Below are 13,938 nucleotides of genomic sequence, written 5' to 3'. Positions count from 1 at the left end.
AAATAGGCTATCCTTGGGAACTTTTTTTTTTTTTTTTTTGCTGAAATACTCTCTTCTTAACTATCCGTGGTGGGATCAGTAGACAATGACCATGAAAAATCATCAGAAAATTATGGCAGGAGGACCCTCCACTGTCCAAATGTACACACAACATATCACTTAGCTAAGCCAGAGGTGGAGATGGGTGCCATGGCTCATGTAAGTCCCTGGCAGTTTAGAGAAATATGTTTTCAATTGTGAATTAGGAAAACAGCTTCCTCTTCTCCAACACCTTCCACAGGGCTTCTTTGATCTCTTTGTTCCTCAAACTGTAAATGAGCGGGTTCAGCATGGGAATCACTAGCGAATAGAACACAGACACTACCTTGTCTCTGCCCAGGGAGTAGCTGGAGCTGGGTCGCAGGTACATGAAAAGGGCCATCCCAAACAGCAGAGTCACCACCATCAGGTGTGAGGCACAGGTGTTGAAGGCTTTCCTTCGGCCTTCCACTGAGCGGATCTTCAGAACGGCAGCCACTATGTAACTGTAGGAGATGAGGAGGATGAGGAAGGATGTGCCCCCCCATGGTGACTGCCACAAGGAAATCCACTACTTGACTGAGGAAGGTGTCAGAGCAAGAAAGTGCCAGGACTGGTGGGAGGTCACAGAAGAAATGGTTGATGATGTTGGGTCCACAGAAATGAAGCTGAAATAGGGAGCTGGCCTGGACCAGGGAGCTTAAGAAACCACCAGCATAAGCCCCAACCACCATGCGTATGCAGAGGCCCTGGGACGTGATGGTGGTATAGATGGCTGCATAGCGGTCATATGCCATTGCAGTCAAGAGGAAGCACTCGGTGAGACCCATGCCAACAAAGAAAAAGAACTGGGTGGCACAGTCCAAGAATGATATGGTCTTCTGCTTCCGGAAGAAGTCAGTGAGCATCTTGGGAGCCACTGCAGAAGAGTAGCAAATATCAGTGAAGGAGAGGTTGCTGAGGAAGAAGTACATGGGTGTGTGTAGTCGGGTGTCACCTCTGATCAGAAGAATGAGGGCCAGATTCCAGGCCAGGGTCATGAGATAGAGGCCCAGGAAGGTCGCAAAGAGGGGGACTTGGAGTCCTGGATGGTCTGAAAATCCCAGAAGGATGAACATGGTCATAGATGAGCTGTCCCAAGACTTAGTTGCGGACATGTTTCCCATGGACCACAAGGATAAGGTGCAGACCTGGGATAATGGTGATAATCCACAGTACAGGTGATGTCAGCAAATAATTATTAAATGCATGAGAGGAAGGGTAGAGTATTACAGACAGTTATAACTTTGTGCAAAGATTCTCTCTCTTTCCCTCAGAAGACAAATGTCTAGCATTTGCTTTTTATTTGTTATTATTATTGTTATTTATTTTTAGGGTTGCACTTATGGCATATTGAAGTTCTTGGGCTAGGGGTCGAATTGGGTCTGCAGCTGCTGGGCTATGCCACAGTCACAGCAATGTGGGATCTGAGCTGCATCTGCAACCTATGCTGCAGCTTGTGGCAATGCCAGATCCTTAACCCATTGAGCAAGACCAGAGATCAAACCTGTATCCTCATTGACACTATGTTGGGTTCTTAACTCACTGAACCACACCAGGAATGCCAAGTATTTGCTTTTTAAAATTGCATGGAGTGGTTGATATGAGCTTAAACTTTGGATTCAGACTCTGTGTGATTAACCCCTGCCTCCACCATTGAGTACCTGGGTCACTTTGGATGAGTGACCTAACATCTCTAGGTTTCAATTTCTCTATCTTTAAAAAGGGTGACAGTACTTAATGTCACATATTGGTTTTAAAATTAAATAAAGCAAAGTGTATAAAGTGACAGCCACATAGTGAGTCAGTAGTGAAAGTTCCTATTAGGACCATTTTGTGTCCTAGATTAATCATATCCTGCCCTGAAATAACTACTATCTAACTTTATTCACATTTCAACAAAGTTTCAATATTGGAACAGAGAAGGATGGGGTTTACCTGGGTAGTTGAGAAACAATCAATCAGACATTGGATTCTTAATCCAAATGATTAGGCCAGATGTGTATAGAAATGCTCTTAATTGTCAAATATTAGCTCGGAACATACTAACGTGGCTCTAGTCTCAAATTTGTCTTCAGTCTGAGCTCTTGAAGCTATTTAGTTGTAAAGAATGTAGGCTTTGTAGACTATGATAAAAGAGAATATGAATGTATGTATATGTATGACTGGGTCACTTAACTGTACTGCAGAAATTGGAACAATGTTGCAAATCAACTATACTTCAATAAGAACATGTAAAAAAAAGAAAAAGAATTAAAGATCTGATTTGGCATGTTAAAAAAAAGAATGTAGGCTCTAGATTTGGGCTGCCTGGGTTCAGTTCCCAGCTTTACCATTTAATAGATGTTTGATCTTCCACAGGTGTGTGACCTGAGCGATCTTCCACAGGTCACTTGTATTTGCTCTGACTCTCTGTAAAATTAGATATAATAATAGCACTTACTTTGTTATTAGGATCCATCTATCTACCATGCTCTGGATACCATTATCTATCTATCTATCTATCTATCTATCTATCTATCTATCTATCTATCTATCTATCTATCTATGTATCATCTTTCTTTTTTCCTTTCTTTTCTTTCTTTCCTTTTTGTTTTTTTGGGTCTCACCTGTGGCATATAGAGGTTCCCAACCTAGGGGTTGAATTGGAGCCACAGCTGCTGGCCTACACCACAGCCACAGTAACGCAGGTTTCGAGCCATGTCTGTGACCTTCACCACAGCTCATGGCAACACCAGATCCATAACATTCTGAGTGAGGCCAGGGATCGAACCTGCATCCTCATGGTTCCTAGTTGGATTCATTTCCACTGAGCTACAATGACAACTTCCTCTATCATCTTTCCGATCTTCTTTAGGACATTCCTGGCCCTTAGTAAGCACTCTACAAGTGTTTGTTGTTGCTGTTGTTAAAAACCTAAATTACCAAACTATTCTCAATCAAATTCTTAGAATTCTCAATGTATGAAGCATCCTTTGAGGTCAGGAATTTGATTCCATTTAATCCACATCTGTAAAAATTCCCATCACTCAATGTCCCATGAAGTCTCAGTCCACATAAATCAGAGAAGAAGTCTGCTGCCAGCCAGTCTCTCAAGCTGAGGTTCCATCTCTGCAAAGGCACCAGGAAAAGTGCTCAGAGGACTTGGTGGCTCATGATGAATGACCCTTAAATGTTTGGATATTACCTATATCCTTCTTTAGGTATTAACCAATTTGGAAATCAACAAAAGTACTTTTTAAGCTATCTTTTCAGCCTATTCTACCTACCTCTTAAAATACAGTAAGTGCCACAAATTTCATTTCTTTTTCAAAAAGAAAATGTTATTTTATGAATTTTAAAGCAATAGGTGAGAACGGTAAGATAATTTGATCAGAGAAAAATTGCTAGATACTAAACCTAAAAATCATGTGAATCTCCTGAGCAATACACAAAAAAACCTTGAAACTGGAAATGACATTCCATCTCCTGAAATAATAGCTCTTAACCTTTAGTGTATTCCTTTCATATGCAAGTATATGTCTATATATATGGGTGTTTGCATTATAGTACACAGACTCTCTATGAGTTACATATATTATAAATATTATTCCAAGTCAGTAACTTCACAATTTGAGAAGTAACCCTTTCTCTATTTGCTCTGATTTTTTTTTGCTTGATTGAGGAGAGCTACCTCATTTTAATACCCCTAGTTTTTCATAAATCAGTGCATATCTACCCATTGCCAATCAAGGTCTTATCGACCTTCTTAACTTTCTTCTTGGAACTTGCACAGAGAGAGCCCCTTAGCATTGGAGTCCACCTTCCTCCCTCTCAATAGCTCCTGCTGCAGACTTTTTTCAGCATGAAACCCTTCAAATTTGGACAGTGAGACAATATGAATCTAATTTTAGTCATCATCACCCCATGACTTGTGCAATTTAGGAGATTTGTCACAATTCCAATCTTACCCATGTGGTTTTTAGCCTTGTCTTGTGTTCAGAGGTTATGCATCTGTTGGTGAAATCTGTGTAGAGTTCTGAGTATCAGGAGAGGATTCTTTCCCCTTGAAGAAAAGAACAGGACCAACAAAAAAGTTTGGGATCATCTACTGCAGGTAGACAGCCACATGGAGAAATTAGGGGCCAAACAAAAACAGCTCTGCTGGAGCCCTCGGCCCATTCAAAGCAGGGCCAGCCATTTAACAAGGTAGGGACTTGCAGACTATAATGTGGTTCAGGTTATTTGGGGGTACCTGTTCAAGTGAGGAGAAAGGGAGTGGGATAATACAATGGTTTTGATTCTGGAAATGCTTCAGGACAAGGCTGGTTCAAATTCTGACTCTGCCACTTGCCAGATTTGAGCAACTCATTTGCTTGTTCTGAGCAACTCATTTGCCTGTTCTGAGCCTCGGTTTCTCATATTTCTGAAATGAGGATAACAGTGACCATTTAATAGAATCATTTAAGGGTCACATAAGACAATGTGGGAAAAGTTCCTGGGTACCAAGATACAATGTTTGCTTCATAAGTTGGCACTATGTTTGTGATTCACCAACAACTATCCCTTGAAGAATTATTTTATGGAATAGAGCCTTTTTTGGGAAATACTTCTTGTCATGTGATAGGTGAAAGTGTGCTTTTCTTACAGAAATAAGGAGTTCACTGATTAACTGTATAAGTTTATAAGAAGTGCCTGGGGGTGAGGTTGAAGAATTTAATAATCTCTTGGGGTTGAAGTGTCAAATGAAAGTCTGGTTTTGAATGTTGCCATTATGTGGGAAAACTTTCCTATTTAAGCATGAAATTTCCCATCATCAGAAACAGAAAATGAAGCCAGGCAATTTGAAACAAGAAGAACAGCTTATCCAGGTTTTATTCTCACATATGGATGACCTGAATGTGATTCTAGAACATTGGAAGGTAAATGGAAGATATATACATATATATTTGGCAGGACCTGTGACATGTGGAAGTTCCTGGACCAGGGATCAAACCTGAGCCACAGCAGTGACAGCACTGGATCCTTAACCACTAGGCCACCACGAAACTCCAGAGATCTTTATATACACGTTTTAGCCAGGGTGTTCTTGCTGGCTTGATGTGGGATGTCAGTTTAGTATTCTAAACCAGGAACTGAACCTGGGTCACAGCAGTGAAAGTGCTCAATCCTAACCTCTAGACCACCAGGGAACTCCCTGGAAGGTATCTTAAAACAGTATGTACATATAACAGTATCAAGCACTTTATATTACTGAACTCTACTCACAAAGAGGTGTTTCTTTCCCCATGGGAGAAAGGAAATCTCCTTCACACGTCCAGCAGACTCTGGATTCCTTACAATCCTGTGTTACAGGTATAATCAACTCCAGGCCTCCTTTACAGGGCTGAAGAAAGAGAGTTTGAGGGAGGGGCTCAGTGACTTTGTTGGATTCATAGATGCTGGAACTGCATCTTCATGAATAACACTAGCCTTCAAGGTCAAAGTGAAGACATAATAATGCCGTACCATTAAAAACCTAGCATGTGAAAGACTCAGGAATTGATGGGGCCTGGTAGAGTTGATTGATAACTCATTGTTTATGAAAGATGTGTAAGAAAGTGTTAAATTTTATAACCACATATGCCTAATCTGAGCATAATGGGTGTAGCTGGGAATGAAAGTAAAAAAAATAATAATAATGACAAAGAGAACTTCATCCAAACTGTGGTTTTCTGTGATTTTCCCACTGTTCTTGACTTCATGATGCCTCCTTCTCTCACTGGGCAAGATCCACTGCCCTCGAGGTCTTGATTTTCTAGGTCTGTCTATGATCTGAATGTACAGATGATTGATACTGGGTGAGTCCCTTGCGATGTAAGGTGGGATAATTCAAAAGGCACGAAAACACTAATCCAAAATTTAAGATTCAGATGGAAAAATTCAAACTATCAGTCAGAAAACAGAAGAAGGGCTTCAGGGATTAGAGGTCCCTGTGGTGTTTGAAAAATCTACTTAAAAGTCTGTCCCTATGGCATCCCTTCCAAATTGCTTTCCAGACTACTTAGACATAATTGGGGCTGTGTTCAAGGGCATAGCAATTCCTTCAGATATTTAATGTCTTAATTCTCCTCCTAGTTGCAAAGATTCAATGGTTCAAGAGGCCCATCAAAGTAGCAGTAGGGTGAACCAAGATTGGGGCTGCATTTGGGGAAGGACAGGTAGAATTGAGAGGAACAGGGGGAAAAATGGAAAGCCAAAAAACTCTTTACTCATCTGAATAGGCTTGTAGATCTAGGGTGCTCTATAAGGTAAGATTAATATGGGCATGAAGACAAAAAGTAGAAAATGAATAACTGTACTCACCCCTCCCTCTTGTTCTGTCTGTCATTTGGCTGACACTTGTCTTGAGTTCTACTTTGCAAGGAGTCTAATCATGCTTCAGGAATAGCTTCCAGTCTCCAAAGGGCAAGAATGTTTGAAGAGCAAGCTTGAGGCTGGTTTGTTTGCCAAAGATAAAACTATCCATGTGTTGCATAGAATCTGTGTTTGTGGGCAGAAGAGTAGAAGGAAAGATGTACAGGGAGCAGAGGGCGTGGAAGTAACCTTTAAGACACTCTTCTGGTATCAACTAATATCTGCATTTAGGGTCATTTTGAAAGTGTTTAAAAGCTGGCATTGGGGGTAAATGTGTAAGAAGGGTTTCTCTCTCTCCTTGGAGATGTTTTACATTTGCCCTGGAGGGACTTTTTTTTTTTTTTTTTTTGGAAAGAGAAAAGAGTGTATCACCCAAATTTCACAGATTTATAGTTAATTGATCTCTGGGGTGGAATGGAGAACACATACTCATAAAAATGCTCTGAAGACAATGCTTATTAAGCTCTATCCCAATGGCCAGCTCCTCCAATCACCCAAGGCTCATCAAACTCTCTTCTGGTAGAAACTCAGGAGAGCAGTGGAACACAAAGGATAAGATAAACATCTATAGAAGAAAGCAAGATTACATATATATGTATATAATATACATATTCATATGTAATAAGTATATATGCATATACTCACATTTACTTTTTTCCACTTTTACAAAGAATCTCTTTGGCCTGAGGTATATCAAATAGTTGGGAACCCAATCTCATTGAGCTCCTACTATGTGCTAGCTGTACAGGGTGCCTTATGTGTGTTAACTCACTAAATCCTCCAAAATCCCCCTTGAAGAGGAGAGAACTGAAATTTGGAGAAGCTAAAAAAGTTGCTCAAAATTTTATAGTTAGTAAGGAAATGGGTTCAATATTTGAATTCATTACTATATGACACCAAACCCTGCATATGAAATATGGTACAAGGATTTATTTTGGAACTCATGGCATATAAATGTGTTGAGATGGTCAATTGTACCGCTCAATTCATAAGTCCATTCTCTTTCCACAGAAATCTACTATTGTCCTTCAAGAAAGAGATATTAGATACAGGATCTTTTCCTCCAAAATTTTTCTTCTTCTAAAATAACAGGATGTAGTGTAAAGATATGGGATTTTATTCTATGGAAGTTCATATACAAACCAAAAAATTTTGCAACAAGACACTCAGCAGAAGGGAAACCATTAATTTATGTGTTTGGAGATGGAGGAAGAAAAATAAAATTGATTCACTTTTTTTCTTAAGCGGAAACCATTGAACTTTGATCTTTAAAAAATAGCTACAACACATAGTGGAATATTGATTCCAGATCCATGGTCAACTAAGGCAGAGAAAGTTATCTAACCAGGCAGGGAAGAAAATAGAGACATTTAGGAGAGGGTGAAGAATAGAATTCAATGGAAAAATATGGATGAGGGAGAAATAATATATTCATCCATTCCATAAGTCTTTATCAATGTCTATTCTGTGCCAGACACTCACCAGACACACATAATAGAAGACAAGATAAGGACTTTGTTCACATGTACCTAATAATGAAATCACTTCATGTGAAGTTTCCACTGAAGGCAAGCTTTGGAAAACCAAGTAACTGAACTTGATCATTATGTGAGTAATGGCAACTCCTACAACTAGCAGAGGGCCCAGTTGTTTCTGACTCCATTAGAGAACTTACAATTATAAAAAATTCACAAGCTTGAAGCTTGTCCTTGCCTGGAAAGAAGAGGAGTCCTTATTCTTTATGTTGGTCTTGTGCTTGTTTCAGGGCATGAGAGCTCTCTCTTCTGGTCTCCCAACTTTATTTCACTGAGATTTAAGATTTTTTTTAAATTTTATTTTTACTAGTGTATAGTTGATTTACAGTGTTGTGTCAATGTCTGCTGTATAGTATAGTGACTGGGATATACAGATATATATTTATATATATTATTTTTCTCATGTTATCTTCCGTCATGTTCTAGCACCCCAAAGAAGAAAATAATGCCATTTTTAGCACATGGATGCAGCTAGAGATTCTTGTACTAAGTGAAGTAAGTCAGAAAGAGAAAGATAACCATATGATATCACTTATATGTGGAATCTAAGATATGGCGTGGTGAACCTATATGTTTATGAATTTTTTACATTTTCCCCCTTTGATCAAGATCTTTCTCTGAAAGCATCACTGATAATGTTTTCCGGATTCAGTGGATATTTGTCCCTCAATGCCAGGAAGAAACTTTCCTGAGTATAATATCTCATGTAAGAGGGAAAATGCACAGATTGAAAATCTCTTGAGGTCACATTCAAGTAACAAGGAGGGGTAGGAGGAAGAATTCTCAGGCACTTTTTATCTAAAGTTCATGTGTTAACAAGGTCACAGACTTGGAAGATCACCTGAAGCATTATGTCACTCTCAAAGGTTTGGTGACAAAATTCTAACAGACCAGGTCCATATATCTTGGAAAGACTGTCTCCTCAGATGTTGTCTGCTTCAATCCTGGGAAATCTTACTTTCAGGGCATCAGATAATGTACAGGTCCAGCCCATGTTTGGTACTTTCTTTTAAGTCTATCATGTAAATCCAAGAGTCTATTCCTTGGAGTTTGGTGACACAAATTGGAAAGCAGTAGCTGATAAGGGCCTCCCCAGCAAGGTCAAAGAACCTTCTTCTGGAGGTGTCTTTTTCAATAGATGAAATCTCCAAGTTGCAGGTGCAATAATTAAGATCTTCATCTCCCAAGAGTGCATTGTGAAAAGATTGCTTTACCAGATCTTGGTTGTTTTTAGTAGAAGCTCTTAGGCCTTTGAATTTTGGAGTATCTTTCCTTCTATTAGTTGTGTATCTCAATCAGATAGAGTATCTCTGCTTCTACCAAAAGAAACAGGAGCCAAGTTCTTGTCATAGGGCATCCTGTGACTATTTCATAGAGTGAGAATTTGAGTTCTAAAAGAAGAGGCTCTGAGACTTAGCAGGACCAAAATACATGCCAAGGTAATTGGATGGCCTCTACAAAACTTACCAAATGTGTCATAGCAATGCCATCTGTGGATCTGATTGAACCAGAAGATTGAGGGTGATAAATACAGTGAAAGTGTTATAAAACTGGCCTAACAGCCCAAACAGCTGGCCAGTGAAAGGGGTTTCTCCAACACTGAGAGATTTGAAAGGAATTCTCCAGGTAAGGGTAATCTCACAAAAGGACTTTAGCCAAAAAAGAGGCAGTGTCCTGTGTGCAAGGGAAAGCTTCAGTCCAGTATAGAAACATAACAGACTATGACTAAAATATACTTATACCATGAGACAGAGGACAATGTATGAAATCCACTTGCTATACCTCAAATGGTCCAGTAGGCAGTTTTAAAAGTCCAAGAGCAAAAGAAGTAGGCTTCTCTGGGTTGTATTTCTGACAAGTGGGACAGGTGACATAGGCTCTTTTTGTGGCCTTGCTCATGATCTCATGATGTGCCACAATATTGATTCATGAATGCTCATTTTCTCATTTAATGGTTTAATACACATACAGTGGTGAGAAGTGGATATTTTAGAATCTCTGTAGGATTGGGTTTTTATTTTGTCCAAACCAGAGCTTTATCTTTTTATCAAATAAACAATTGTTGAATTTCCAATCCTCCCCCATCTTTATATGCTAATTGTTGGGCTTTTCTAGCCACTTTTTTCTAAGTTATCTTTTGGAGAACTATCTCTTTGCACCATAAGAGAAGTCTGGCCGCTGTTGGTCTCTTTATAGGCAGGACTCCTTGGGGAAGTATCAACAAAGTGATTTCCCTTAGCATCCAGAGTCAAGTTTAGAATGCTCTGGAAACTTTTTTTTTTTTTGGCCTTTTTAGGACTGTACCCATGGCATATGGATGTTCCCAAGCTAGGACTTGAATCAGAGCTGTAGCTGCTGGCCTGTGCCACAGCCACAGCAAAGGGGGATCCGAGCCCCATCTGTGACCTACACCACATCTCACAGCAATGCCAGATCCTTAACCCACTGAACGAGGCCAGGGATCGAACCCTCAACCTCATGATTCCTAGTCAGATTCTTTTCCACTGTAACACAGTGGGGACTTCAAAAATCATGAGTTACTATGAAAGCATATCTACCATCAGGATAAATATTGGTAGTTTCGTCTTTGATCCAAGTACAAGCTCATGTAAGTGTGTATATTTAATTTAGCTTGTTGGGGGAAAATGCAGCAGAGAAAAATGCTGCCTCAACAACATCAAAAGCAGTTGTAATAGCATGCCCAGCACAATATTTGCCATTGTCTCCTTTTAAGTAAGAACATCAGTGAGGCACGAGGATTCAGCATTACCCGCAGGGGCTTCTCATAGGTCATTACAAGGAATCAAGAGATGTCATGTCAGCAGTAAGCAGTTGTATGGAGATCACAGACTAATTTTCTCATTGGTGTTAACTGAAAGAGTATTGGCCATGATGGCTCTAAGGCAAGGGGGGTATTCCTGTCCCTCAGGTTTACTTCTGGCTATAACACGTTATGGATTGATGATGGGCCCCTGTTTTTGAGTGAGTGCTGCAAGGGCATCCCCTTCCTTTTCATATATAAAAAGGAAAAAAGAATCTGATAACTGGGATGCCCAAGGGCAGGTGTGTTCCTCAAACTTCCTTTAAGGACCTGAAAACTATGTCCTATTCTTCCCATAAAATTAGGGTGGGGTTGTTACCATTTATTAAAACATACAGTGATTTGGCCATAAAAGAGAAATTTGAAATCCAATTCCAGCATTAACCAAATAGCCCTTGTTGTTAGCACTTAGTTTTGGATTTGGGGAAACTTAGGACAGCATGAAGTCTATCTGGATCTAAGTGTAGCCCTTGTTAGGGTAACAGTTGAGCTGAACATCAAACCCCGGTTTGGACAAACCACCCCTTTTCTTTGGTGACCTTATATCCCTTTAAGACTGAAAGCTTTAGCAAGTGGAGCTATCTTTCTGTGAGCTGGATTGAAAAGGAGAGCAAAGAAATAAATCATCCACATAGTGCAACAAAGTAGAACCTCTAGGGAACTTTACATAATCCAGATCAGCCATCAGGATTTTGGAAAAATAAAGACACTCAGTAAAACCCTGTGGTATTACTGTCAAGGTGAATTGTTTTTCTTCACAGATAAATGCAGAAAGCTATTGGTTGTCTTCATCAACCAGAATACTCAAGACTGTGCTGCATAAATCAATTAAAGTAAAAATTTACTTCCAGTGGGAATGGAAGTTAGTAACACGTAAGGGTAGGAAAAACAGGATGATAACAATGTTGTTTATGGTTTAGAGGTCCTGGACAAACCTCCACCCTTGGCCTTTAGATTTTTTCACTGGCAAAGTGAAGGTGTTATAGGAGCTAATACAAGGGATGATGAAGCTTTAAACCATGTAATCATCTATTATGGGCTTTACACCTTGATGAGCTTTTTTTTTTAACCTTTGAGTGTTGTTTAATTCTGAGAAGGTGTTTTGAAGGACCTATTTGTATCATAATTTGAGATTCACTGTGAATTTTACCATCAGTTGAAGATTTTGCCCATGGGTGGGTGGTAGTGGATTCAATAGAGACAAATGATCAGTGTTCCCAGAATCAGCTCTATAACCATCAGAGATGGAACCAATAAAAAATGTTGAGTTGTCATTTAATTAACTTGGTTGGTTACTTTGATGAGTACTGTCAAATTCTAGAATTATTTTTCCCTTTTGTGAGAAGGAAATCCGAGCATTATACTCCTGTAAGAAGTCTCAGCCTGATAAATGGGTAGGGATGGAGGAACTAAGGAGAAGAGGGTGTGTGTCTCTCAAATGGCTTCAATAAAAGGGAATACATTCAGTGACAGGAGCCTCTTGGGGTTCATTAGAGATTCTCCACTATTTGAAGTGTTTTAGTACTCCACGGCAGTGGCTCTTTTGTAGTGGTAAGGTTGAACACAAAAAATGTGGCTCTGGTGTCATTTAGAACTAGAAGAGATTTCCCCCCAGTCTGGAGAAATGTTTGTTCAAGCAGATTAAGAAGGAGATTGGGCCCCTGTAGTTCCTTGGAACCTCATTATTGAGTACTGGGTCCCTGTAGTTCTTTGGAGCCTCTTCGTTGAGAACATGGAGGATGTTGGAATGATTGGTTAGGGGGCCAAAGGTGCCCTAAGACACTTAAATGTATAACAACATTTTCCCCCAAAGTCCTGCCTCTTTGCAATAACAGAAAGTTGGAGGATTTTTGTTTCATCTAGGAGTCTTCACTTACTAGAGTTGAAGATTAAAAATTTTGGCAGTCTTCCTTTTAGTTGACCCATCTATGGAGTACAAGAGAAGTGGTTTGACAGAGTAATTAAATGTGGTGTGGACATAGTTTCTCATTCCACTCTGGCCCTTTTTATTAGAAGGGAAAGTCCTGGTTCAGTCCATAGAGTTAAAAGCTACCTGAGTGGAACCAACATCTGAAGGAAGGCCAGAATTTTCTTTTTAAAGATTATTTATTATTTATTTATTTATTTATTTATTTTAGGGCCACACCTGTGGCACATAGACATTACCAGGTGAGGGGTCGAATCGGAGCTGTAGCTGCCGGCCAGCAAATCAGGATCTGGGCTGCTTCTGTGACCTATACTTCAGCTCATGGCAACACCAGATCCGTAACCCACTGAGCAAGGCCAGGGATCGAACCTGCATCCTCATGGATGCTAGTCAGATTTGTTAAACACTGAGCCATGATGGGAACTCCCAGAATTTTCTTTAAAAATAATCTGAAGTTGATTTTTATTAGTCAGAGAGAATTTATCAGATTTTTGTGTGCAAGCCTGAATTTCATTTCAACCAACAGGTTATTTAAATTTTTGTTACAATTTCACTGTATCAGTGGCTAAGGGCATTTTCATGTTATTTGCTAATCAACATATAATTTCCTAATAATCCATTTTGAGTTTAGGTCTTATCTGGCAATTCCAAGAGAGTCTACTATATTCAAAATTTTTTTCAGAAGTATAATGTTCACATTATTCATAAATAACTTGTGTTCATAATAATATTAAGCTCAGAATAATAAAAAAATAACAGTGCCAAGATTTTCTAAAAATGGAAGTCTTTTAAAAATTGTACCCAAATTCATTGACATTTTAGTTAAAACATAAGAGTTAGCTGGGAACAATAATAATACAGATTACCATGCATTTCTAATTAACAGGTATCTGATATTACAGTAGGAGGTGTTTCTTCTGAGACAAATGAGAATTTAAAAATCAAAATGAGGAGTTCCCATCATGCCTCAGCATTTAGCAAACCCAATTAACATCCATGAGTACATGGGTTGGATCCCTAGTGGTTGGAGCCTCACTCAGTGGGTTAAGGATATGGCATTGCCCTGAGCTGTGGTGTAGGTCACAGACATGGCTTGGATCTGCATTGCTGTGGCTGTGGCTGCAGCTCTGATTGGACCCCTAGTCTGAGAATCTCCATATGCTGGGGGTGCAGCTGTAAAATATATATATATATTATATATATATATATAAAAGACAGCTTGT

General features: G+C 39.5%; 1 protein-coding gene across 1 annotated transcript; it reads right to left on the bottom strand.

Annotated features, from left to right (window-relative positions):
* Nucleotides 1-241: 241 nt before the first annotated feature.
* On the bottom strand, nucleotides 242-1,184 carry LOC125119128 (olfactory receptor 5A1-like). The gene is given in 2 exon segments (XM_047765979.1): nucleotides 242-562; nucleotides 564-1,184. Coding segments are annotated over 2 exon segments (942 nt in total).
* Nucleotides 1,185-13,938: the final 12,754 nt, after the last annotated feature.

The sequence above is a fragment of the Phacochoerus africanus genome, unplaced genomic scaffold, assembly GCF_016906955.1.
Source record: "Phacochoerus africanus isolate WHEZ1 unplaced genomic scaffold, ROS_Pafr_v1 Scaffold_14, whole genome shotgun sequence".
Taxonomy (NCBI): Eukaryota; Metazoa; Chordata; class Mammalia; order Artiodactyla; family Suidae; genus Phacochoerus; species Phacochoerus africanus.
The sequence above is the reverse complement of the archived record's forward strand: the minus strand, read 5'-3'. Positions and strand labels throughout refer to the sequence as shown.